At 39.4% G+C, this 27806-nt stretch overlaps 1 protein-coding gene across 2 annotated transcripts in view; it reads left to right on the top strand.

Moving 5' to 3' along the window:
- Positions 1-304: 304 nt before the first annotated feature.
- Positions 305-27806, top strand: part of LOC131824998 (uncharacterized) — a 57831-nt gene continuing 30329 nt past the window's right edge. Inside the window, exons 1-2 of one of the 2 annotated variants that reach the window (XM_059163777.1) lie at positions 305-465; positions 22600-23405. In XM_059163777.1, coding sequence (XP_059019760.1) covers positions 394-465; positions 22600-23289 — 762 coding nt within the window. In that variant the 5' untranslated portion in view covers positions 305-393 and the 3' untranslated portion in view covers positions 23290-23405. Of the gene's footprint in view, positions 466-22599; positions 23406-27806 lie in introns of those variants that run through there. The other variant, XR_009351079.1, reaches the window with a different exon arrangement.

Genomic DNA, 27806 nt, shown 5'->3' with positions numbered 1-27806 from the left:
AAAAGGTTTTAAGAAGATTCTCAAAGACATCTATTGGGTAATACATTCCGAAGAATTTAGAATTTCTGTCCTTTTTCCATATTTTTCAAAATTTGATACACTTCAACATTACCATTTTACTTTTTCAACAGCGTTATTACTTTCCCAGAATTGCATATAGTAAAATTTAAACTGAAAAAACCATTTTGTGTAATAGATTAAATGAGGCTTTACAGTTTAGATTTTTAGATAATATATTCAAAGGAATCTACTTACTCTTTTTAGTACAAACAGTCCCCTACTTACTATGGTTCAATTATTCTTTTCCAACTTTACCTTGATATAAAAGCCATAGGCAGTCAGTAGAAACTGTACTTTAGATTTTGAATTTTGACCTTTTCCCTGGTTAGTGGTATGCGGTGTGATACTAGAGATGCTGGGCAGCCAGTCAGCAGTCAGCTCCCAGGCAGCCCCGCAATCACAAGGGTAAGCAACTGATACAACCATTCTATTTTTCACTTTCAGTATTCAGTAAACTACATAAGATAGTCCATTCTTTATTAGAAAGTAGGTTTTGTGTTTGATGATTTTGCCCAACTGTAGGCTAACGCAAGTGTTCTGACCACATTTAAAGTAGTGAGACTAAGCTTTGGACGTTTCTAAGATAGATTAATTGCATTGTCGACCTTCGATAGTTTCAGTTTACAATGTGTTAAGATGTGTACTATTATAAAATAATCCTGTGCCTATTTTCTTTAGAACCGGTTTCCCAGCACTCTGTCTTATTTTCTATTTGTATACAATGATCTGTTACTATTTCATATAACTTGTGTACCACACACATGCTTCAAGAGGCGTAAGTGGAGGTTAAACACTGAGTTTTAGGAATAGCAATGTGTTATGTCCAAAGGAGTGCCAATATGAAAAGAAGAATTAACAATTTGTATCTTTATCTAGGTTTTGTTCTTGTTTTTGTTTTCAGGGTAACTGATCCCTACAGTGAAAATACTAATGTCTGGGCAGTAGAGAAAAATCCTAACTCTGTTGATAATAGGTAGCCAGAATGATGGAGCCTTTAACCGTCAGTGGTAGCATATTTAAATTAGGAATGAGTTCTTGTGCATTCTTTACAAAGTTTTTAAATTCTTATTTAGGAAAACAGAAACTATGTGGTAAATCAGATTCTTTAAGGTATCAGTCAAGGTGTGTCTGAACATTTTAAGTCCATGAGTAAATCATTTGACATTTTAGCAAAAATACAAAGAAAAAGGAGTTAAGTTGGTTAAAATGTATTCAACCCATTAAACATTTGTGTAGACTAAAACTACATAACTACCACAAATATAGTAATAATTAACTAAGCCCATCCCGAGCCCCCAGTTAACTAAAATTTCACCTCCACACTTATTTTTTGGAAAAAGTGTTTTAATTATAAACATAATTATCAAAACAATAAAATTTAGAAAGTGGAGAAAAATCACACTTAATCTCATAAACATTGCAAATGATGTCATTTGAATGTTTTCACTTGTTTTATTTATGATTTTTATAGTAAAGAACATGGAGTATCTACAATTCTGGATTTGTCCATTTTATCCTGAAACTCAATGAATTTTTGCTTTTTATTGCTTGAGGTTATTCAATTGGATGCATACAAGTTAAAATTGTTATATTATCTTTCTGATATATTTAACTTTACATTAGGTAGTGGCCCTCTTTATTGCCAATAATGTGTTTCGTCTTAACCAAGTGGGCCAACAGGTGCCGCATATATGGATTTTCTACTGCATGAGGGCTAAGTACCCCTAACCCCTGTGTTGTTCAAGGGCAACTGTATACATATACATTTGGTACTTACCATTCCTTCTTATATCCCAGATCGTTATTCTATGATCCTTCTTCCTGAAGTAAATCTTTAGAACTTCTTTTAATAGAGTTCTCTTAGTAAATTGTGTATATTTGTTTATTCAAAAATGTTTTTGTATTACTTTCACTCTTAAAAAAATAAATCGAATTTATAATACAAGACCAACACTTTGAAAAAACGGCATTCATTCTGGCTTTCATCATTGCCAGTTGTGTTTTTATGAATGATCTGTTCTTTTTTTTCTGGCTACTTTTGGAATCTTTTTGTCCTTGCTGTCCTTCAGTTTCACTGTGATGTATCTATATCTAGGTTTCTTTTATTCTACTTGGAAAAAATAGGTGTATATCCATGATCACTTCTGGAAAATGCTCAATCATTATCTCTTCAATTATTCCTTTTCCTCAGTTCTCTCTCTTCTTTTGGGATTCAAAATAAATGTTTCCTTTTCCTCTTCTCCACATCTCTTAGCTTCTCTCATATTTTCTGTCTTCTCTCTGTACTGTATTCTGGGTAATTTCTTCAGCCAAAAGTTACAGCTCACCCTTCAACTATGTTTCACCTGCTGTTAAACCCCTACAATGAGTTTTTCTTAAAATCTGTTTTCCATTTTTAGAAGTTCCATTTTATTATTACCGAGATCATTCTCATTCCTGATGGTCTCTAATTGCTTGCCTATCTTTGCGGCTTCATACTTCATTTCTTCAAACATCTCTTACCTTATTATTCTATACTCTGTATCTGACAATTCCAGTATCTAAGTAAGTTGTACGTTTTTACCTCTCTTACTCATGATGGCTTGCCTCCTGTATACTTGGTGATTTTAGACTGTGAATTCATATTTCCTTGATCTTAATATGTGGGAACTCTGATGGCTTAAATTGAAGACACTTTGTTTCAAAGATGATTTGCATCTGGTTCTGCCATGTGCCCAGGAGTACCAGCAACTGGGGCCACTTTAACCCTTCCTATCATGTCCCCTAAATGCAGGAGTATCTGATTCACTTACTAACATAGAGATGCTATTGGCATTTGCATTCAGACCAACCCCATCTCTCCAGCTTGCATACAGACGCTTCCTCTAGTTTCTGCTCAAGATTTATTTCTCTTTATTTGGTGGGAAGAGGGGTCTTTGAAGAGATTTCTAATTTCTGAGTGTCAGGCAAAACAGCAAAAAATGTTTTTGATCCAGTATCTAGTTGTTTTGCTGGAGAATTCCCCTACAGTATCTAGTTCAACAATGATGCCAGAAGCAGAAATCATAACCACAACTGGGAATCTTCTGTGTTTTATTCACTATGAGTTTCTGGCTTGGGTACTGGTTGGTGCTATTTACTGAGACATGGAATATAGCAAGATGAACATCATCAAGGAGGAAAATGTTTTAATTTAGTTGACTTTTTAGTACTTGTGAGACATCTACGTGAAAATGCTGTATGGCAGTTACATGTGCAGCTCTGTAGTTCAGAGGAGACATCTGGACTTGAGATAACACTTCAAAAATGAGTAGAGGAAGAGAAGTTTACAGTGAAAGAATGAGTGGCTAGAGAAGTTGGGTGGAGAATCAGGAATGAGCTAGGTCATAAATGCCCAAGGAAGAGAGTTTTTCCAGATGGTAGGAATGGTTTAAGCATAGCAGGGGCTCCTGGGTAGCTCAGTGGGTTAAGCCTCTGCCTCGGCTCAGGTCATGATCCCAGGCCCTGGGATTGAGCCCCCCATCAGGCTCTCTGCTCCACAGGGAGCCTGCTTCCTCCTCTCTCTCTCTCTGCCTGCCTGTCGGCCTACTTGTGATCTCTGTCTGTCAAATAAGTAAAATATTTTTTAAAAAACAAATAGCAAATAATACTAAAATGTCAAATCGGAGTACTGGAAGGTGTTCATTAAATTAGCAACAGAGAGGCTGTTTTGGAAATAGACAAATACAGATTTAGGTGAATGATGGCGAATAAACCAGATTGCAATGAATAAAGGAAAAAATGGAAGGCAAGAGAGCTGAGAATTTCTTCATTCAAGAATTTTGACAGTAAAGGAGAATAAAGAGAGAATTAACCAAATGGAATTTATGGGTAAAGGAGGGGGTGGTGGTGATTGTTTTATTTAGAGAGTCTCAAACACGATTAAATGCTGATGAGATGGCACTATTAAAGAAGGAGATGTTAAAGATACAAGAAAAGGAAGATAATGCCTCAAGGCTCTGGAACACTTAAAAAAAGGCCTGGGATCCAAAGCTTGGTTGGATAGAAATGCCCTTAGAAAAAAGATGGGGCACCTTCATTGTAACAGCAGTATATGATCGTGACTTTCTCTTCTTTTTATGGCACTATGATATGAATACAGAAAAGTGAATTTATCATAAATATATACCTTGTGAATTTTCACAAAGTGACCTCACCCAGATAGCCAGTATCCAGATGAAGAAATAGGATGCTGTCAGGATCCCAGGGATCCTCTTCTTGCCTACTTTAAGTCATTACTCTCCTCTCAAAATTTAACTACTTTTCTGACTTCTTAGAAGTCATAGAATAAATGTGGTTATTGTTGAACTTTATGTAAGTGGGTTCACACAACAGGTCCTTCTCCATGACTCTGTCTGGCTTCTTTTGCTTCAGTGTTTGTCAGTCATCACAGTGTTGTATGTAATTGTAGTTTGTTCATTCTCATTACTGTAGAGTATTCTGTTATCTGACTATACCATCATTTATTGATCCCTTCTACTCTTGGTGCATATTTTGTTAGTTTCTAGGATTTTGCTATTAGGAGCATAACCACTTTTTGGCATGTATTTTGGTGTGCAGAGGTCAGTATCTACCTAGGAATGAGATTGCTAGCTCATAGGTTTGGGTTTAGAAGATACTAACAAATAACATTCCAAAGAGCTACCATTTTACCTTGGAACCAGCAATATATGACGGTTTCAGTTGTTCCACATCCTCACCAACATTTGGCATTTCTTTATAAGCATAAACATTTTACTGGGTATGTGATGGTAATTTATTATGGCTTTAATTTGCATATTCCCAATGACAAAAGTGAGCACATTTTTCATATATTTATTAGTCATTTGGACACTTTCTTTTGTGAAGCATTTGTATAAAACTTTTCTCATACATTTGTTTGGATTAACTAGGGAGTAATCCATCAGGTGGATGTATCATAAGTTGTCCATTGATATTGAAAAAATCAAGTAAGTTGAGAAACAAAAAATTTTGGTTATGATTTGTGTTTGTAAACTTTCAAAGGCATGGAAATAGATACACACATTTTTTAAAAAATCTCTAACAGCAAGATTTAAAATATAAAGAATGGCACTTAATTAATCAAATGTGTTAAGATATTGCCAGTTTGCCTACTCACTATTTACTGTTCTTCCTTGCTAACAGAATCATAAATTTCCTTGGGGGAGAGAGGTAAGAAATGCAATTTAAAATACCTCCAGGGGCGCCTGGGTGGCTCAATGGGTTAAAGCCTCTGCCTCCGGCTCAGGTCATGATCCCAGGGTCCTGGGATGGAGCCCCGCATCGGGCTCTCTGCTCGGCAGGGAGCCTGCTTCCCCCTCCCTCCCTCTCTGCCTGCCTCTCTGCCTACTTGTGATCTCTGTCTGTCAAATTAAAAAAAAAAAAAAAAAAATCTTAAAATACCTCCAAAATGCCCTTCTAGCTAGGGTGATCATCTAACCCATTGACCAAGGAGCTGAAACAGAAGTTATTTCATGGAAAGCTACTTTTCCCCTACTTTAAATATTTGTATTTTATATAATTTCCCCAGATTTTATATTTATATATTTATAATTTCCCTGATACATGTAATAATATATATACACACACAACTTTCTGCCCTTAATCTGTCCTCCCCTTTATCCAGATTGTGATGATGCAGTGTTGAAGCAAACAGCCATTTGTGACTATGCTAAGGATGGTGAGGAGAAGGAACCTGCTTTCTCAAATGGCTTCATCAGCCTTGTGCCGCCTCCCCCAGACTCTTACAACATTGGATAAATAACCTCCTTATTTGGTTAAGCTATTATAATCAACTTCGGTTAAGTGCAACCAAACCCTGTAGTAACCATCCATTTTTCTACCCCCATCTCAGGTCCCTAAGCATTCTGAGTTATCCAGTGTTGTTTTTCCATTATGAGTTAAGCATGTGAGGAAATCATTTATATTTATTGCATCCCTATTGTAATAATGACTGAACTGGCCACATCATGGAACATTGTTCCACTGTTTTGTTATAATACATTTAGTGCCCTAGAGGTTTCAAGGATTTCAGATGCCTTCTTCCTAAATGTCTCAGTAGCTGACAGAGAATTTCCTAGGAGTTTTGACTCCTTTTCTCCGATTTACCAGGTGCAGAAAGAGGACTCTGGGATTCTGGCATCATATGCAGAACATGTCATTCCAAGAAAGTTACTTAACTTGAGAGGTTTGTTGTAGAATTCCAAGGGGAAGGACACAAAGCCTATAAAAACACTGGTTGTCTTGTTATCTCACATATGCGAAAAATGCCAGCATTCCCTCAGAACACCCCCCAAGAGATAACACATCTAATTTTTCTTGATCTCAGCCCCAGAATGCAAGCAATAAAATTTAATTAAGTAGCCTTCCAAAAAGTACTAAAATGAGGCTTTAAATTTTTGTGTTTCCTCTCAGAAAGCTCAGATTTCGCTTTTAGGGAAAATTGTTTCTGGGACCAGCTACCTTCAGGCTTATCCAGACTCATGGTATAAATGGGTGAACTTTGATCAAGAGACAAACGGCGGAACAAAAACATTAAAAAACAAATGGAGAATAGGATAATTATTCCAACTCTAGGTGAAAGTGAGTGTTCTAGAGATGAAAAAGTAAGACTATGATAATGAAGGTGGTACTCAGAACCACTGATGACTGGAATTCCAAATAACATGTAGGGCAGTTAAAGAGGAATGCTCCAAAAACTATTACTTTACATTGTAGAGATGGACTCTTTTAGTGACTACTTCTGTGACTCTGTTTTTCAAAATCTCTTTAACACAATATATTTAATTTCAACAATTTATTTGCTTGCAATTCTTCTTAATAGATAGTAGATATCCTTGTAGTGTTATTTTTTTTTCAAGCCATATAACAAGTATTGAGCTCTTGCTATGGTTGTAAATATTGATATATGCTAAGAATATAAAAAAAGGTCCCTGCCCCCTCTTTTAGAGTCTAAGCAGGAAAGAAATTAAGCAATATCGTCTGGCTGGAGGATATGTAAGAGACAAGCAAGGGTAGGACAGGATAGCATTAGATCACAAAATCAGATAGCATTCTAGAAGGACAGAGTTATATTTCTTTTAACTCCAACTAAAATTGGAGTTATAAGAAAGTAATAAAAGGTTATTTCATAGAAAAGGTACAACAACTGTTCAATCTTGAAGAATGGATGGGACTGAGGTTTGATTTTCAAAATCATGGACAGTGGGTTAAAGCCTCTGTCTTCAGCTCAGGTCATGATCCCAGGGTCCTGGGATCGAGCCCCACATCTGGCTCTCTGCTCAGCAGGGAGCCTGCTTCCCTTCCTCTCTCTCTGCCTGCCTCTCTGCCTACTTGTGATCTCTGTCTGTCAAATAAATAAATAAAATCTTAAAAAAAAAAAAAATGAGCTATAGATTTCCCCTCCTACTAGAAAAAGCAGCCCACAGAATAAGGGATTTGCAAAGCATGTATCTAGCCAAGTATTCATTCAGAATATATAAACAAACTATAAGCCAATAAGAAAAAGAGTGACAACATGTAAAAGAAAAAAAAAAGTGAGCAAAGACTTGAATATGCACTTTATAAAAGGGGTTCCCAAGGTCAAATAATGGCAGAAGAAAATGCACCACTGCATTAGTACCAAGGAAAGGTAAATAAGACCACAATGCACCTTCTTACCCCTATTAGGATGGCTACTATCAAAAAACCAAAAACCAAAAACCAATACCTAAACAAAATTGTTAGCGAGGATGTGGAGAAATTGGAACCTTTGTGCACTGTCAGCGAGGATGTAAAGTATATAGATAGCAGTGTAACAGTTCCTCAAAAAATTAAAAATAGAATTACCATGTGACATGATGGGCATGAAATTTCCTAAAGCTAAACATACACGTAACTTTAAAACAGGAACGTTTTATGGCCTATAAATTGTACCTTCAGTAAAACTGTTTAAGAAGAAGGTGCTCAAAAAGGAAGAAAAGATGGGGTATGTTACAAGTACAAGAACATTTGAAAGAGGTTCTAATGGCCAAAGTTGGAACAATTTGAGCCAAAAGATTAAATAATGATAGTGTTGTATTATAACCCTTAAAGTATGCATGCCTCCCTACTGATATAAATAAGTTAATGAGGAAGAAGGGACAAATCTTCTTTATAAAAAAATTTTCAAGTACTTAAATGTAGAGGGATGAGGGAAATAGAAATTACCACTAAACCACAAGCATAACTACTGTAAGCCAGATCAACTGATGACAGCTAAAATTAGTGGGTGAGACTTTTAGAAGAAACAAGGTATTTGCATAGCCTCAAAGTATCTCCCCACAAATATTTCCCCCAAATATTTATTTTAATTTTTGTGGTTTTAACATAAGCCTACAAAGTTTTTCATATTCCCCGCCAGGAGGTAGAGCTTAATTCCCTCCTCCTTGGGTCCAGGCTGGACTTCATGACAAACTTTTACTGAATAGAGAATGGAAAGGGGAAAATAGTAACTTCACAGTAGGGAAAACTGGCAGACAAAACCTTAAAAGCTGGTGGAAGTTAATATCACCAATAATAAGGCATGTTTGTATCATGTACTCCCTGATCTGATGTGATACATATGAGCTGCTAATCAATGAGTTTACAGAAAGTGTGGAATAATTAGATGGACAGAGAGCCCAACAGTTAGACAACATCAGGGATCCGTCACAGAAACCAAATATAAAAAGGATTTGGTAGTGTATTCCAAGGTAATAAATTTTCTAACTATCCTGCAGAGGGTTGCTGAACACATAGACTGAGCTCTGGGAATGAAATGCTGGTGGTTCCACTAATGATAATAAAACCCCAGTAAAGACACATATGTTGTTTATAACCCTAATTAGACCAGATCGGTCTATCCCAATATAGGACAACACATTATATCATGTTGGCCAAGGCGAAAAATACATTATTTTCAGAGGCAAACACAAGTTCTAATGACAAACTTACCTCTAGAGAAGGGAGTAGACTTAAAAAGTCTAGGTAACCTAAAACTAAATTTTGCAGTAGGAAAAGGAGGCTCAGCATAGTAGTTAATGGTTTCAATTTAAATGACTTAGGGAAAAACAGAGTTTTGTGCCCTAAGAAATGGTAAAAAAAACAAAACAAAACAAAACAAAACGCGGGCGTGAGAGAGAACCTTAGAGGGTTTTGGGGTCTGAGATTGTTGACCTAGAATGTATAAAACTAATATTACTGAAACATTAGGAAACTGTCAAAATAAGATTATCCATAATCCTAGGAATATATAAAACAACTTTAATGAAGAAATAAATTCAGGACGCCTGGGTGACTCAGTGGGTTAAAGCCTCTGCCTTCACCTCAGGTCATGATCCCAGGGTCCTGGGATCGAGCCCCACATCGAGCACCACATCGGGCTCTCTGCTCAGCAGGGACCCTGCTTCTCCGTGCCTATCTCTGCCTGCCTCTCTGCCTACTTATGATCTCTGTCAAATAAATAAAATCTTAAAAATAAATAAATTCATTCAACATATGGCATTTGATATATAGAATAGTTTAAAGTTAAATATAATAAGTTTTTTTTATATTTCTGTATGTTGTCTGCTACATAAGGTAATGAAGTATCCAAAAGAATCACTCATTGGGTTTGCAGTTTCAGTTAAAAATAAGGGAATTTAATCAAATTTTATTTTAATGCCTAAATGCTCAACCCATTGAGCATTAAGTCAAGTTCATATCATTGTGGGTGTTCTTCTCTGTGCATAAAACACTCTCAGTATTAAAGACTAATCCACGTGTCCAGCAGAATCATCCTCTGGAGAGAGAAGTCACCCTGTACACCAGGAAGGAAGCTTCCTGTCTTCATTAGCTCAGGCTGCCATAACAAGGACACAGGCTGTGTGGCTTCCATGGCAGAAGTGTGCTTCCTCATAGTTTTGGAGTCTTAAAGTCTGAGATCAGGTTGTGTCTCCAGTGTTGATTTCTTCAGAAGCCTCCCTTCTTGGCTTGTGGAGGAGGGCCCTTTTCTTTCTGTCTTCATGTGGTTTTTTCCTCTATGCCAGTCGCCTAATAACCTCATAAATTCACTATGTTGGGTCTGGGTCCGCCCATATGAACTCCTCTTACCTTAACTACCTCCTTAAAGACCCTGTCTCCTAATACAGTCATATTCTGAGGTACTTCAACATATGAATTCAGCCCATAACAATTTCTAAAACTCAAGAATCTGGAGGTTCAATCACTGCAGGCAGAAGGACCCAGCCTTGGAAACTTGCTGAGGTGGCAACTCTCGGGTGGCAGGTGGAGAGAGAGAGAAGGAATCGAATAATCAGAAGAGCTGACTTTGGGCAGGTGGGAAGGGTCTTAAGGAAGGTGAGAGAGGGGTGAGCCCTAAGCATATGAAACCCCCTCACAGCACGTCAGTCACCAGCGTGCGTTAAAACACCTCAGTGCCAGGGCATACCTCAGAACAATTAAATCAGGATATCTGGGGGTGAGACTTGGGCTTCAGTAACTCTTGCTCTCCCAGGTGAAGGGTCCTTGGTTTCTGCTCAGGTCATGATCTCAGGGTCATGAGATTGAGCCCTGTGTTGGATTCTGTGCTGAGCATGGGGTCTGCTTCTGATTCTCTTTCCCCATTCCTCTGCTCCTTGTGCGCATGGGCTCTCTCTCTCTCAAAAATAAATATTAGAAAACCAACAACAACAACAACAAAGAACAAAGCAAAAGCTGTCACAGGTGATTCCGTAGTTTGGCTGAGGTTGAAATCCCACAGGTTTGATCACAGGTTCTCATGCTCCAGTACCCTGCACGAGGAAGTTTAGATTAGAAGATGCAAATCTCAGACTTCTCACTCTGCAAAAGGTGGTGAAGGGGTGGCCCCCAACCCCACACTAAAGTTCCTGGCAGGTCCCTTGGTCATATTCACTCAGGGCCAGGGGATCCTATGAAAGGGGCACTGTTGGTAAGGACCCCACCTGAGAAATACTGAGGCCCATACTCCTGTCTCCTTTGACACTTCTAGGCACTCTGCCTCTCATATTGAGCCCCTAGTGTGTTTCTGTAGCTGTGTTCAAACTCAACCCATATCCTCCTCATCCTCTCTCCCCAAGAAGAAGGGAGAAAATGAGAAACCCAGTTTTATAGATTTGCAGATATACATATTCCCAAATACGTTAAGAATGTCTGAGCCATGTTACAGGTTGATGACTGCTACCCAACCCTTGAGGAATACTTAATCACAGAAATACTGTACTTAGGATAACACAGTATCATCATGGGCCTCTTTGACTTGTGCAAAGATTAGTTTTTCACAGAAATGATCAAAACCAGATGTTTCATATCTAAAATGTTTTCTCACAGAGAGTTTCAATAGAAATATTTTTGTGTTCAGATACATCCAAATAAAATATTTGGTCTTGAGACATTCTATTTTAAAAGTCAGTGAATTGTGACTTCGTGACAACAGAAAAAGCATGAATCAGGGACCCGCTTTATCTTTCTCATCTTCGGGCTAAGCAAAGGTGAACTGTGGGAAGTGATGAAATTCTGAACACTGGTGATTCAGGGATGATTTTTAAAATACATACATCCCTCATGTAATGAAATTGAGAAATGCCAATGACATTTACTATAAAACCTGCTTGGTGATTCCTCTCACATTGATTTGCATTATAAAATCAGAAGTGGCTTTTGATTAGAAAAAATTTGTTCCCAGGATATGATAAAATTATGCATGTAGCCAAATTTTAAAGTCATATCTTCAGAGAAAAATGTCACTATAAAGAGACATATTACCCAAATCTCAGTATTATTAATAGGGTGCATTAAAATAAACTCCAGGGAAAAACATGGAAAGCGAAAATATTCTACAGCAATGCTTCACAAATTTTAATTTGCATAAGAACCAACTGGGGATCTTGTTAATTCTGATTCTGGTAGGGCCCAAGATTCTGCATTTCTAACAAGCTCTCAAGGGATGCAGTTGCTGCCAATATTTGAAAGCTTGATTTCCTCTTCCATTAACTGTACCCACTCCAAAGGTAGCGAATCCTAAAGCTTTCGTTCTCTGCTAACATTTTCATCACCTTGGAACAGAGCTGACCGAACTTTATATCTATTAGCATTTTCCAACTTTTACTTACCTTCTTAGGGGGTCTCTTTTTAAAAAATTTTTAAAAATTTTTAATAAACATATAATGCATTATTAGCCCCGGGGGTACAGGTCTGTGAATTGCCATGTTTACACGCTTCACAGCACTCACCATAGCACACACCCTCCCCAATGTTTAGGCGGTCTCTTTGCACACAAATTTTTTCTTTTTTTTTTTTTTTAAGATTTTATTTATTTATTTGACAGTGAAAGATCACAAGTAGGCAGAGAGGCAGGAAGAGAGAGGGGGAAACAGGCTCCCTGCTGAGCAAAGAGCCGGATGCGGGGCTCGATTCTAGGACCCTGAGATCATAACCTGAGCTGAAGGCAGAGGCTTAACCTACTGAGCCACCCAGGCTCCCAGCACACAATTTTTTTTTTTTTTACCACACTTTTATACTTGATTGTGTAGGCTATGAAAAATGCATAAAGATCACCAGTTCATTGTTAATTAGCAGAGACTTCTTTCCAGTGCAGGGTAGGAAGTATACTAAGACGATCTGTTAACAGTTAACAATGATTACTCCAAGCACCTCCAGTGACACTATTGACAACCATTGTTGACTGAGTACTGACTATTGGTTAGATAGCGCTAAGTGATTTATTGAACTCATCTTAATTGTTAAAAGGACTCAGTGAGGAAGGTATTCTATTTAGCAAACAGTTATGTAGTGCTTGCTCTGTGTCAGGCATTGTTCAAAGCACTCTCCGAGGATGCGCCCAGTCAATCCTCAAAACCTGTATGGAGTCTGTGGTATTAGTACCCTCGTTTTGCAGATGGGGAAGTGAAGGCATAGGAAAGCGAAGTAATTTGCTCAAAATTACCTAGTTAGAAGGAGGAAGTTTGATTAGAACCTAAACAGTCTGGCTCCTGGTCATCCTCCTAACCAGAAGAGGAAACGGGTGAGAAACCTAAAACGTAGCTACTTGGAGGAGGAAGAGACAGGAGTCAAAGTAAGGTCTGTGGGCTCCCTGTGTCCCCTGCCTTTGATCACGCCACACTGTCTCTCTAAATAGCAAAAAGGGACACTGGAGAATACCTGATTCTCATTGATTCAATATGATCTGATACAATTTTATTTGTATATTTAATCATTTCTGCTGGCATTAAAGACTGTTAGAATAATTTCATCTGCTTCAAATGTAGTTTTATATACGAGACCATGTCTGCAGTTTAAATGTAACATATTAATGCACACAGTTATAGAGGGAGCAGAAAGTTACATGAGCAAATGATCATTTGGCAGCAGAAACACCATCGTCTCTGGAGATCCCCAAATTCCATCTGCTCGGTGGATTGTGACTCTAAGAGTGAACTGTAATAGTTTAATCAAACTACAAAGTATCTTAAACATGTTAAGGGGAACCTGGGTGGCTAGGTGGGTTAAGAATCTGACTCTTGATTTCGGCTCAGGTCACGATCTCAGGGTTATGGGGTAGAATTCTGTGTCAGGCTCATGCTGAGCCTGGTGCCTGCTTAAGATTCTCTCTCTCTCCGTCTCACTCTGCCCCTCCCCCCAACTTCTTTCACCCTACTCACACACTCTCTCTCTTTCTCAAACAGCACACACACACACACACACACACATTTGGTTAAAACCAGGGATATTTTCAATTTCATGATGTACAAATTAGGAAATATCTATTCAGTGATAAATTGGATATTAAGCTATCTCTTATAGAAAGAGATGTCTTGCTTTTTAAAAAAATCTAGCCTACCAGTTCCAAGCCTTTTAATTGGGGTATATAATCTGTCTATAATCAATGTACTTCTTTTTTTTTTTAAGATTTTATTGATTTATTTGACAGACAGAGATCACAAGGAGGCAGAGAGGCAGGCAGAGAGAGAGAGAGGAGGAAGCAGGCTCCCTGCAGAGCAGAGAGCCCAATGTGGGGCTTGATCCCAGGACCCTGGGATCATGACCTGAGCCGAAGGCAGAGGCTTTAACCCACTGAGCCACCCAGGCGCCCCAATCAGTGTACTTCTTGATATGGTTGGATTTAGGTCTATGATTTGCTAATTGTTTTCTATTTGTCCCATCATCTGTTCCTCCTTTTCTGCCTTCATAAGAAGTTAATCAAACACATTTGAGTATTTCATCTATATTTGTCTATTTTTAAGATGTATGTCTTCATCAATAGATGAATGGATAAAAAAGGTGTGGTATATATACACAATGGGATATGACTCAGCCATAAAAAATTGAGATCTGGCCATTTGCAATAACATGGTTGGAGATAGAGGGTATAATGCTAAGTGAAATCAGTCAGAGAAAGACTAGTAGCATATGATTCCACTCATATATGGAATTTAAGAAACAAAACTAATAAACAAAGAGAAAAACAAATAAACAAATACATAGAACAAACTCATGTTTGCCATGGGGGAGGTTGGTAGGGGCATGGATGAAACAGATAAAGGGGATTAAGAGGCACAAACTTTCAGTTACAATATAAGTACGTCACAAAGATGAAACACACAGCAAAGGAAATGTTCTCAGTAAGATTGTGATTGTACAACTATAAGACTGTAACATTGTTTGGTGATAGATGGTGACTACGCTTGTGGTGAGCACTGAGCAATGCAGAGAACTGTTGAATCGTTTTGTTGCGTACCTGAAACTAATATGACAATGTATGTTAATTATTTTTCAATAAAAAAATATATCCCTTTGTAATTTTTTGCCAGTTGCTCTAAAGATTACAACCTGCATCTTAATTCATCAGAACTTATTTAGAGTTACTACTGGAATGCTTCATTCAAAAGAATTTGTGACAGTAAAATTCCACTTATGCCACTCTATCATTTACCACATATTTTACATTTATGTAGATTACTAACCTCACAATACAATGTTACAAAGTTTTGTTTTAAACAATGAGTTTTCTTCTAAATAAATTAAGGGAAGAACAAGTAGTCTTTCATAGCTATCCAAATATTTATTATTTCCAGTGTTTGCCATTTCTTCCCACAGATTCAAATTCCTGTTTGATGCTGCTTCACTTCAGCCAGGAAAACTTACTTTAGTCTTTCTCATAGTATGAGTCTGTTAGTGGCAAATTCTCTCAGCTTTTGTTTATCCAAAAATGTCTGGGATGACTTTTTATTTTCCTCTAGCATTTTAAAGATGTTATTCCATTGTCTTCTAGCCTTCATTTTTTTTCCTGATCAGAAGTGAGCTGTCATTTGTGTTGTATTTCTCCTGCTATGTCTTTTTTTTTTTTCTTGCTGATTTCAAGATGTTCTCTTAATTGTTAGTTTTCACCAATTTGATTATGATGTTGCTAATTGCAGTTTCTCTTGTATCTATCTGCTTGAAGTTTGCTGAGACTCTTAGATCTCCAAGTTAATGTTTTTCACCATTATTTCTTTAAATATATATATTTTTTCTGCCCCAGAAAAATTCTATTTTCTCTCCTTCTGTTGCTCCAGTCCCACATACATTAGTTCCCTTGATATTGCCCTAGGTCACTGAAACTCTTTTTGTCTGTTTGTTTTCTCTCTCTTCTATAGATTTGATCATTTCTATCAGTCTGTCTTCAAATTTACTGATCTTTTTTCATCCTATTTCCAAAATGCTATTAATTTTTTCATTTCTGATTTCATTTCTAGATTTAGAATTCTTTTTTTTTAAAGATTTTATTTATTTATTTGACAGACAGAGATTACAAGTAGGCAGAGAGGCAGTCAGAAAGAGGAGGAAGCAGGCTCCCTGCTGAGCAGAGAGCCCAATGCAGGGCTCGATCCCAGGACCTTAGGATCATGACCTGAGCTGAAGGCAGAGGCTTTAACCCACTGAGCCACCCAGGCGCCCCCAGATTTAGAATTCTTATTTGGTTATTTATAGTGTCCATTTCTTTTGCTGGCATTTCTCATCAATTCAATCATTATGACATCTTTTCCTTTAAGTCCTTGAACATATTTATAATAGCTGTTGCAACGTCCTTGTCTGCTAATTGCAATATTTAATTCCAGAGTTGATTTCTATTGACCATATTCCCTCTTAGCTTTAGATCACATTTTATTTCTTTGCACTGTGCCTTTTATCAATTTACTGTCTCTTAATTCTAAATTCATCCTTTAGTATCTACTCTATGAAAATGGATGGACTCTTCAAACATTTTTTTGTAGAGTTAATATATTAGGCTTTATTAGTAGAGAAGGCTGGAGGCACATTGCAGGAGGAATGTATATATATATATATATATATATGCATATATACACACATATATGCTTATACGTGTGTGTATGTATATATAAATATAAATATATATAGTAGGTCTTTACATTTTTTTCTAAAGTTTATAATTATTATCTGCAGGAAGATCAGTCTGATGTAAGCTTCTCTACCATTATCCAGACCAGAACTTCAAATGGGATTTTATTAAGACATTATTCAAATAAGTTGTTGATAGAAGGATTAACATTATTAATATTGGAAAGGATTTTATTAAACAAAAATGAGAGAGACCGTATCTCTGACTCAATTTCTGATACTAAAGAAGTTAATTTTTCTTTTTTTAAAAGATTTTATTTATTTATTTGACAGAGAGAGACACAGCAAGAGAGGGAACACAAGCAGGGGGGAGTGGGAGAGGAGAAACAGGCTTCACCCTGAGCAGGGAACCCGATGTGGGGCTCGATCTCAGGACTCTGGGATCATGACCTGAGCTGAAGGCAGACGCTTAACACCTGAGCCACCCACGTGGCTAAATTAACTTAGCCACATGGGTGGCTAAGAAGTTAACTATTCAATTCAAAGTATTTCTTTAAGGAAAACAACACATTTTGATTATGTTATACAACACCAACGTCTGGATACGGAGTTTGCCTTCTAAGTGCCCTACTCAACAATTAACAGATTGTGTCAAATATTTTAAGTATTAAGTATTTTAAAAATAAGATTTCAACTAGCAAAAAACAAACACAAAAAAGAGTTCTTGCAATTTGACTTTTAAAAAGCCTTCTTTCCCAAACTGGGAAGATTATGACCTATGATCCTGTATTTTGATGAACATACTATATAAAAACATGATAGGTAGACCAGATTATTAGATACCAATGTTACATGTTTATTTACTTATTTATTGTTAAGATTTTATTTATTTATTTGACAGAGAACAAGAGAACTCAAGCAGGGAGAGTAGCAGAGGGAGAAGGAGAAGCAGCTCCCCACTGAGCAGGAAGCCCAGTGCAATACGAGGCTCGATCTCAGGACCCTGGGATCATGACTGGAGCTGAAGGCAGACACTTAACCGACTGAAGCACCCAGGCACCCACAATGTTACATATTTATGACCACATTTCCCTGTTTGTATACCACAGCACTATCAACAATGAGGTTGATCTAGAGAATGAGTTATTGAGAATACAACAACAACAAAAAAAAACCCTCTTTTAATAGAAAATAGAAAATTTGGAAATGTGTAAGAAGCTTTGATAATTTTCAATTTCTTCCTATAAATGACGACATGACAAAACAGGGTTGTATTTTTACTGTCTTCTTTTTCATTGTGGTATTTTTGGTTGAGAATTATTTGTATACCAACAAATATTCAAATGTACACAGTATTTTAATAAAATAGGGAGGAGACAGTAGTGTCGATTCTAGAAATCCTGTTTCAAGGGCTATCTGGAAACTGCTGTGCTAATGTAAAACTGTCTCTGGTGACCTGAGCTCTCGGAATGCTACAAGATGCCCCTCCATGGTGGTGTCTCTAGGTGATAGCTCACATTCTGTGATTCTTAAAAGGGACAGAAAGGTAAAACCCTAGGATTTGTAACCTCTCATCCTTTCTTGTCTCTCACAGACATCTTACTACATGTTTTCCATGCACAGAAAGCTCAGGATCATATACTATTATTTGTCTAGTTCCAGAGAATTTTATTCAGTATAGGTAATTATAAGAATAGAGACTCACATTACTCAATTATATCTGTCATGGCTAAAGGCATTAATTTGTCTTCTCCAGCTTGGCCAGATTTGGGGCGTTTTTACCCTGATTCATGGTTCACTCATGGCTGGTTGTTTCTGGGTTTCACAGGCTCTAGTCCCGTTTTAGGCTTTCTTCTGTAGGACCTGTTTTGAGACTGGGAATGGCAGCCCTCTTGGCCGTCTGGGTTCCCAGTCAGTGGGCGTTAGGTTGAATCTGGTTTAGCACTCACCTTGATCCACTCTTCCTGGACTTTGTCAAAGATGAGGTTGTTGGTTGACTCTGTGACACAATATCTGCATCAGGTTTGAATATACTGGTTGCCAATCCTTGCCATTTTATTTTTTATTGAAGCATAGTTGACACACAATGTAACGTTTAGTTTCAGATGTGCGGCACAGTGATTCCACTCTAAATGTTATATGTGCTCACAAATCTAACTACTATCTGTCACCACATGACACTATTACAATACTATTGACGGTATTCCTCATTGTATGCTTTTTATTCCCATGACCTGTTCATTCCATAACTGGTAGCCTGTTTCTCCCACTCCCCTTCACCCATTTTGCCTATCCCTACTCCCCACCACCACCAGTTTGTGTTCTGTATTTACCAGCCTATTTCTGTTTGTTTTTTAGATTACACATATAAGTGAAATCACACAGTATCATCTTTCTCCATCTGACTTATTTCACTTAGTATAATACCCCCTAGGGTCCCTCCATGTTGTCTCAAATGGCAAGATCTCATCCTTTTTTATGACTGAGCCATATTCTATTCTATCTGTATGCCACATCTTCTTTACCCATTCATTGATCTATGGATATTTAGGCTGCTTCAATATCTTTAATACATGCCATTTTATTGATAAAACTGTATCAGTTCTAATAAGCCAGGTAAGGCAAGCCCCTTTTTGTGGAATTCTGACCACCTGAGAAATGTGCAAGTTGGTCTTCAGTAAACCGAGATTTTAATTGTGTCTACTAAGTCATCTAATCCCGATGACTTCTATGTGTGAATTATGAATGTAGATGCTTATTTTTTTGTCTTACCTAATAAAGAGTCAGGAGTATGAGTGAATAATCCCCACATCAGTGCATCTCTTATGAGTAGAGTGGGCTGGGGAAGCCCAGTTACAAAGCACACAGGAGGCTGAGCTATTGGAGCCCAAAAGCAGCAAAGATCCAGCCCAGAAATATATTCCACCAACTGCAAGTACAGGCTGGGGAGCAGAGGCTATAGGAAGAATTGCCCAGAAAAGTGACTTTTCGAGGTTTGTGCTCAGTCCTGTCTCAGACCACTGATGAGACATGGAGATGGCTGACAAGGCTGGCCGATCTTAGAAAATTATATGGAAAACAGGAAAATAAATGGACTAGAGGTACCAAAAGTTTGGGTTTGGTATCATCTCGAGCCATTTGAAATATGCTAAAATTACACCTTTGAACTCAGCTGGCATCATTTTGTCCTTGGTTAAGGTTGACCTTACATGACAGGAGATTTGAGCAGGGCTATGATTATCTCAGTGACTTTAGTGTCTACTACTGGCCATGCACACACTATTAACATTATCATATTAGAGGAGATAAGATATAGATATCACATATATGTGCATTTTGTAGCCCGATTCAACTATCTTCTCATAGATTTAAAATACTATACACATATTTGGCATATGTTTTTTTTATTCTGTGTACTTCCCTGCACCCACTGCAAAGAGTTGTAGACACTAAGCTATGCTTACTGAGTACTTTATGGAATATACAATTTATTTTCAGGAGTATATTGGATTGGATTATACATTGGTTTTTAAAATTTATTACACATTGATTTTAGAATCTTTGTGCTAGGTAAGATAAGTTCTACTCTACTGGGTTCTTGATAAGCAAATAAAACATGTTCTGTTTATAGTTTATCTTCATACATGAATTTACATGTATGAAGATAAACTTATTACAATAGTTATAAAAATAAATCCTAAAGCAGAGTCCTAATTATTAGGTCTTCACAATTTACATTGATTACATGGGGGCATAAGAGGAACAGTTTTCTTTTTTGTTTTTGGTTTGTTTTTTGTTTTTAGGAAGTTTTCTTTATTAGTCGCCCTATGTTGTCAGAAACCTGGGAGGTCTCGGGACAGTGGTAATGCTTACCTTGGCTGAGGAAGTATGCCAAGCTCAGTTGAAAGGGACACCACACAGGTGGGGATGTTTGTCACAAAAACATTTTCTTGATTTCAGTTTGTATTTCTGATCTTGGTTTTCTAAAACAACAACAACAACAACAAAAACAAGCAAAACAAAATTTAAAAAAAAACACAAATATAAGATAGAAAATGTATTCAACAGTGAGGGTGGTTGAAATTTTTGTTAGGTTTTCCAAAAAGGAACTGGGAGAATTTAGCTGAGTAAACAGAATAAGCATGAACATCACAGAGAAATAATGAAAAACACTTAAGCAAACTTCGAAAAAGCTACATGAATGTCCAGAAAGAATCTTTCGTTCTGGAAATAAATTGCTAGGCAGGAATTATACAGTCTCTCTCATCCAGCTTGATGAATGATATTATCTCAAATCACACAGCCTGAGAAACTGATTACTATAGCTAGCCTAAAAATGTACTGTTAAGAGCTGGTCAGGGTCAAGCCTCTGCTACCAACTGGCAATTATGTTGAGGCATTTGATTTGAAATTATGCTTACATGAAAATTTATCTATAAACCTGGAAGAAATAGATGTTTTGGAAAATATATTTAAGAAGACAGGAGTAAAATATATCAAAATCAAAATAACGTTTTTACTCTTTGCAAGAAAAGGGGGGGCTTTTATTTTTTATTTTTTAAAGACTTAGGTATTTGAGAGAGAGAGAAAGAGCAAGCAGATGGAGGGACAGAGGGAAAGGGAGACAAAGAGACTACTTGCTGAGGAGGGAGCCAAATGGGGGACTCAATCCCAGGACCCTGAGAGGGTGATCTGAGCCGTTTTACTCAACCAACTGAGCCACCCAGGTGCCCCCAAAGGGGATGGGGGCTTTAAAAAAAAAGAACTGCTTCATCCACATAGCTTGGGTAATAGATACTTCTGTCTCTGTGAAGAGTGTTTTTTAAAAGATGTACTTATTTTAGAGAGAGACAGAGAGTGCACAGGGGCGGGGAGAAGGCAGAAGGAGAGGGAGAGAATCCTCAAGCAGATTCCCTGCTGAGTCAGGAGCTCCATGCAGCTGGGGTGGGTGGGGGTTCTCAATCCCAGGACCCTAAGATCTCAACCCCAGCCAAAATCAAGAGTCCAACACGTAACAGCTGAGCTCCCCAGGTACCCCCAAAACTGACAATTAAAAGATATATCTAGAGTCATGTGTAATGGGGATAGTCTGTTGACTTCCAATTTAGAGACTAACTAGATCATATCTGATATTCTTGGGAAGATGTTTGGAATCTCCAGTTCGTGGTAGGCCTTCTACCTCATGGGCAGCCCTTCCCAGTGCGGATGCCCCCCTAGGCACACATATGCACATACACACACAGCTTGTGCTATACCTTTCCCTTTAGAATGAGGACTAAAAATTCGAACTATGCAGGAAAATGATATTCAAACTATTCAGAGAAAACTAATATGAGCAAAATAATAGGATCCTTAGTTCTGGGCAAACAAGTTATGTTCCAGGAATGTGACTGGGTAAGCTGAAAACATTGTCCTCTTTTGCTTCTGTGGCCCCAAGAAGATGAAACAAAATAGCAATGAAATGCTAAGAATCATTAAGAAAGAGGTAGGTGAGGAAAAGAAACACTCTCCAGCCAGTTTGTTGAACCTGAAAATATTGTATGTTGTTCTGGTCATTGCCTTTAAAGAAATAAAACCATTCCCGACTAGAAACAAGTAGAGGAGACGTCCATATGCAGAAGTCAGGGACACCCCCTTTCCCTCAAAACAGACTAAGACAGATGGGACTCAAATACTTACAATAAGAGGAGCTGTGGGTGGATAACACAGCTCTTACCAAGAACCAATGTACCTAACCCAGAGCTCCCTTGCAAAGCTAAAAAGGTCCAAATTAGGACAAACAAAAGGAAGTCTTAATTTGCACAGCCTTTACCCAGAGACGGAAGTGGCAAACATCCACAATGCCAAAAAGGCTAGAAGAGTGACAGTGACACCATAATTAGTGTTAGATGGTCTTGGGTTTAAAAACCAGTTGGGGGACTTGCCAAGAGTGACTGGAGATTAATTAATCTCGGGCAGCTCCATAGTTCTCGTCTATAAAATGGAGGCCATGACACCGTCTAGCTCACTGGGCTATTGTGAGGATTGAGCAAGACAATGGATAAAAGCACCTAACACTAGCACACGAGGGCTGAAATGAAGGGGGAGAAGGGTCAACGAGGAGGCACTGGGTCGAAGGGTGAACAGGGTGAGCTGGGGGTGGCAGATTGTTTGATTCAAGTGTGCCTGCTCCAAACCCTGAACCTCCAGGCTACCCGGGGATTCCGGGTCCCAAGGGAGAGAGCATTGGGGGACCAGTCTGGCCCACCTGGACCGCCGGGATCTCTGGCATCCACCATGAGGAGCGTCGTGGCCCTGGCGGAGGGGCGGCTCATGACACCCTGGCCAGCGCCCCACGTCTGGCGGACTCCCAGTCCTACCCCAGAGCCCGGTACCACGACTCCTCTGTGCACTTCCCGCCAGCGCACCCCTCCGGAGGGCTCGCCCACACTCACCAGGATGTCCAGGCGGTGCCCCACCTGGTTGAGCCCAGAGGCCGGCATCCAGGCGGCCCGCGAGTCAGCCTCCCAGGGGACTTCCAGCGCTTCCAGCAGGCGCGCGCCATGGAGCAGAGGAGCACCTGCCCCGCCCTCCGTAGCAGCGGGCGCCGCGCGGAGCGGGCAGGTGTTGTGTCCCATCTGGGAGGCCTCATTCTCGGGCTCCGAGGGCCAGCTGAAGCCCAGGCCGCGTCTTCTCTTTCGACGACAGACGTGTCCTGCAGCACCTCTCCTGGCCCCAGAAGAGTGCGTGGTGCGGCACCAGCTACCAGATGTGGCGGACCCCTGCTGCGGCAGCGGTTGGCCCGGCCTCCTCGCTGCCCGCGTGCAAACTGTTGGAGCGGAAAGCCTGGAGCTGCCACAACACTTTCATGGAACTCTTGCATCGAGAATTGCTTCATGACCTCCTCCTCCAAGTAGGGGCCCAGCAGGCTCCGGCGGACGGATGGACAAGCGGCCAGAGGCAAGGCCAGGTGGCAGGAGAGCGAGGATGTCGCTGTGCAGGAGCGTCTATTGGCACCTCCGGGGGGGGCGGGGGGAGACACTTTCCTGTATGTTTCACGTTTTGTGTAAGCCTCAAGAAATAAAGGAAAGCCAAAGAGTGTATTTTTTTTTTTTTTTTTTTTTAAGTTTAAAACAAAAACACCTTGCAAAGGGCTGGGCATATTATAAGACGCCACCAGAGGTTAACTAGTAATACTATTCATGGGTAAGAGTTTCTTATCTCAAAGTGGTATACAAGCCTCAACTGCCTGACTACCTGAAACTTGGTGGCTTTGATCTTGTGTAGGATTCTTCCATTCTAAGACAGTGATCAACAAATATTTTCCGTAAAAAGCTGGATTAGTAAAAAGTTAAGGCTTTGTGGGACATACGGTCTCTGCCAAAAATATCCAGTTCTGGCCTTTAGCAAGAAAGAAGCCACAGATAATCTGTAAATGAATTTGTATGGTTGTGTTCTAATCAAACTTTATTTATGGACACCAGAATTTGAATTTCACTTAATTTTCAACTGTCACTAAATATTCTTCTTTAGTCTTAAAAAAAAAAAAGTAAAAATGAAAAACCATTCTTCTGGGCCATACAAAAACAGATAGTGGGCTGGATTTGGCTCACAGGTTGTAGTTTGCTTACTGCTGCTCTAAGATAATGAGGGGTTCAGAACTGCCACACCAGAATGTGCCACTTTGGCACATGGATTATTTTCAGCTGAAGGCAATCAAAACCCAGCAGACACAGGAAACGCTTTTTATTTCCCCCTTAACTGCTTAAGTGAAATTAGAAAGGGGGCCTGTACCGGGAAGGGAATCATTACCAGTGATAAGCTTTTCATCTGTGAGACTTATCTGCAAGGCATGGCACATTTGTTTACCAAATATTTGCTCTTCTCACCTTCCTATGAATTGCCTTCCTGCCCTTTGAAGTCCCAGAGCCCTATCCCTTTATATGTGTTCAGGACACATACAAACCTCATTTGCCTGGGTGCCTTTGGGTCATATGTTTGTGATGCTCCCACAGGTACATAATTAAATTTTTTTTCTCCTATTACCCTTTTTATCATGGGAGGGGTCTCAGCCAAGAACCTAGAAGGGTAGAGGGAAAATTATCTCTTCCCATTAATAATTCAGTTCACTTAGTTCTGACCTTATGAATAGCAATTCTCAATCTCTCTGGTTTTCTAACACTCCATCCTCATTTGAGGACACATCAATCTACTGCTGAGTGCACTGCTTGGCATCTCTGTTTGGTTGAAGTAAACTAAAATATCTTTTTAAATGAACAGGAAATTTTCAGGATTTCATCCATCTGTAGACCTGTAGACTGAGGTAGGAAAAAGTGAATTAGAACCACACTGACAAGGAAAATTATAATAAACTGTCTCTTGATAATAAATTCGAAAAATGACAAATGTGAAATGTTTTAGGAGCCACTGCCAATTTTATGTCTCTATACTTGTGACTCAGTGGATCATACGACTGGACACTTAATCAACAGCTGGAAAATATTATGATAATGAAGCCCAAGATTCTGAAGGTAGCTTTGTAAACAGTTTTTTCTCATGACTAATGCTAGTACATCTGCAGTGATTTTTGTAATAAAGGACCAAATTTATTCTTGATACTTCTGCTTGTGGGCTTAAATAAATTTCCTTAAAATTGGAAACTGTTATCCTCCTGTTACTACAGTGTTGTGGTGATTTGTGTGTGGGAAATGATGCTTCCCTTCACATACACTCCCTCACCCTTTAAAGTGATTTGGAGATTTAGAAATCATGGCTGAGAGCAGGGAGCTCAAGGCCATCGTCAAAGTTGGAAGGAAATATAGTGAAGCATTTTTTGCAAACTGCGTCCCCTGAATATAACTTTTGGGTTAAAGAAAATGTTTTAATACATAATATTAACATATTTGTCCCTTATAGCAATAAAACAATAAAGCATAAAGTTAAATATTTTGTACGGAGGAAGAGGTCTATGAAGGTTAAAGTGCCAAGGGCCCTCAAAAGTCATAATATGGCCCTGCCTTTTAGGTCCTCAACCCTCTATCATGAGCTGCTAAGGAAAAATAGAAAATGTAAGTGACAATCTCTTAGCACTTCCCAGCCTTACTCTTCTGGTTTTAGACACTCTGTGTGCCCAACCAGGCAAAACTGGGAGAAGGTATCTTGGAACTTGGCCTTGAGACCCCAGGCACCCACTGAGTTAAATATCCTCTAGAACCAAGCTTCAAGGGCACCCTCTACAAGACTGCCTGTCAGTGGTGTTCCAGTGCCAGTAGATGGCACAGGCCCAGGAGAGCGGCCTCTCTCTGTGGCGTGGCCGCAGAGTCCTAGAGAAGTGGTGGAACCCACCATGAGACTGCGGAGCCAGCATTTGGGAAACCAGGACAAGCTGTGCAACAGGGTCTGACTTGCACGGGGCCTCCGGACGTGGCTCTAGATGGAAAAGGTTCACTCTCCCTCGTCAGCTCGCAGGCTGGAGGCAGTTTGTTTTGTTTCATTTTGGTCTGTTTGTCTAGGCCTCCATGGACACAATTTCTGAAATGTGAATCCATTCCAGCAAAGAAAGGAAGTCAGAGGTAGATAACAGGGGATGGGCGGTGTGAGGGTGGGGCTCTAAGCCCAGCTGCTCCGAGAGCTGCTCCTCTCATTTTGGGAGGTCATCTGGTCATGCCACTTAGCTGGGTGTCCCTACAGTGATGGAAGACTTGGACAGCAGGGTTTTCTGAAGCCAAGGGACTATACTACCGCTGAGTCCTGGGGTTTCATAGTACCTGACTATGACTAGTAGTAGTCTATGGACTAGTGTCTATTTATGGAGCAACAGTAGCAGCCATATCACACATTGTAGGGAAAGAGCTCCCCGAGTATGTGTGATTTATTTTTACTGGAGTGAGGAGTCTTAACCCTCAGAGTCGCCATGAATGGATCAGCTCTTCTCTTAGCCAGCTGGAGGGACTGACACTCAGTGAGGATGCTGACAGTGGGGTGGGGGGTGGGCAAGGCTCATCTCCAGGAGAGCTCTGATGATAGCTCGATGGCAAGTGAGGGAATAGGTTTCTGCAAGGGATTGCAAGAAACAAAGTGAGGGGGTTCACTGTCATCCCACCATGGCGGACTCTCATTTTCCGGGGTGGTGAAGAAGGTTACCACTGGAATCACTGATCTTTGTATGTAAGTTATTACGAAGGATGTCAGCAACCTTGTCATAGTCTTTGTGGGAATGGGGATGGTTTATAGTTTCTTTCAGGAGGTAGTCTATACATTTATGAGCCAAGAGGACCATTTTGTGGTCTTGGCTAAATAATCCCAGAATAATTCAGTTATGTATTTTGGGGCCTCCTTTTCCATATACCCAGTTAGGGTTTGGAGTATTTGGGCTCAGACTTTTTTGCTAATGGTTTCCAGGAATGATGGTGCTAAGGTCACATGACCAGATGACCAGATCTAACAGGTCCCGCAGGTCTGTGGTCAAAAGCCACACAGCCAGGGCCCTTCTGAGTTAGGCCTATCACTACCCAGACAAAATTCTCTAGGAGAGGAAGAGTCGACCTCAGGACAAGCTGCATAGCCATCTGGTTTAGAAAGGTCATGGGACCATGCTTTCCACATCATAGGCAACAGGCACCACCTGCCCTTCCTCAAGTAGAAGCTTATCTTCTTTCATACAGATGGTAACATACAAAATGGAGACTATATCCCAAGAGCCTGGCAACTTGACGTCAAATACAAACTTTATAAAGCATTCCAGGGGACCCACTGATAAGCATCACTGGCAATATTTCAGATAAAGCTCACTCTCATGTTTAGATTTGACATGACAATCACCTCCATTTTCCTTTGCTTGGAACAGACATCATACAGGACTGCCTTGGCTATTTCTATCAACTCTTTGTGCATTTTCCCCACCCTGCCATATTACATTTTATCCATACAGATACTGACAGCATGGGGCTCCCACGGTGGTTCCAGTGATAAGGGTTTGGAAATCACGAGGAAGTATTATTTGCTATTAAAAACATGCAGAAATTGTGGGTAGGCTAGGAAATGAGAACCTTGAGTTACAAAGATGATAGACTTCCTGTGGGGAGAAGTGTGGGTTCACATGGTCAGGATTGTGAGCCTCATTTTTTGTGGCAGAATTGCTTCTTCTATGGAAAGGTTTTTCACCCAAGTGGGGTTTTTATGTAGAATTCATAGCTGCATACTAGAGGGGACAGAGAACTGGTCCCTGTGTGCTTTGGGGCACGAGGGTTGGCTATAGCATCCACTTGGCAAGTGTGGTGAAGAGTTTTGAAGCTAGTTCAGAGTACCTTGTTACCAAGAGAAACTGAATAACCTTATACTTGGTCACAAACAAAAGGCCTAGCTGAACACTCACTTTCATAGACTAAACTATAAAGGAAAAAAAGGATAGAGTTACT

The sequence above is a fragment of the Mustela lutreola genome, chromosome 2, assembly GCF_030435805.1.
Source record: "Mustela lutreola isolate mMusLut2 chromosome 2, mMusLut2.pri, whole genome shotgun sequence".
NCBI lineage: Eukaryota > Metazoa > Chordata > Mammalia > Carnivora > Mustelidae > Mustela > Mustela lutreola.
This window is presented reverse-complemented; position numbering and strand designations above follow the sequence as displayed.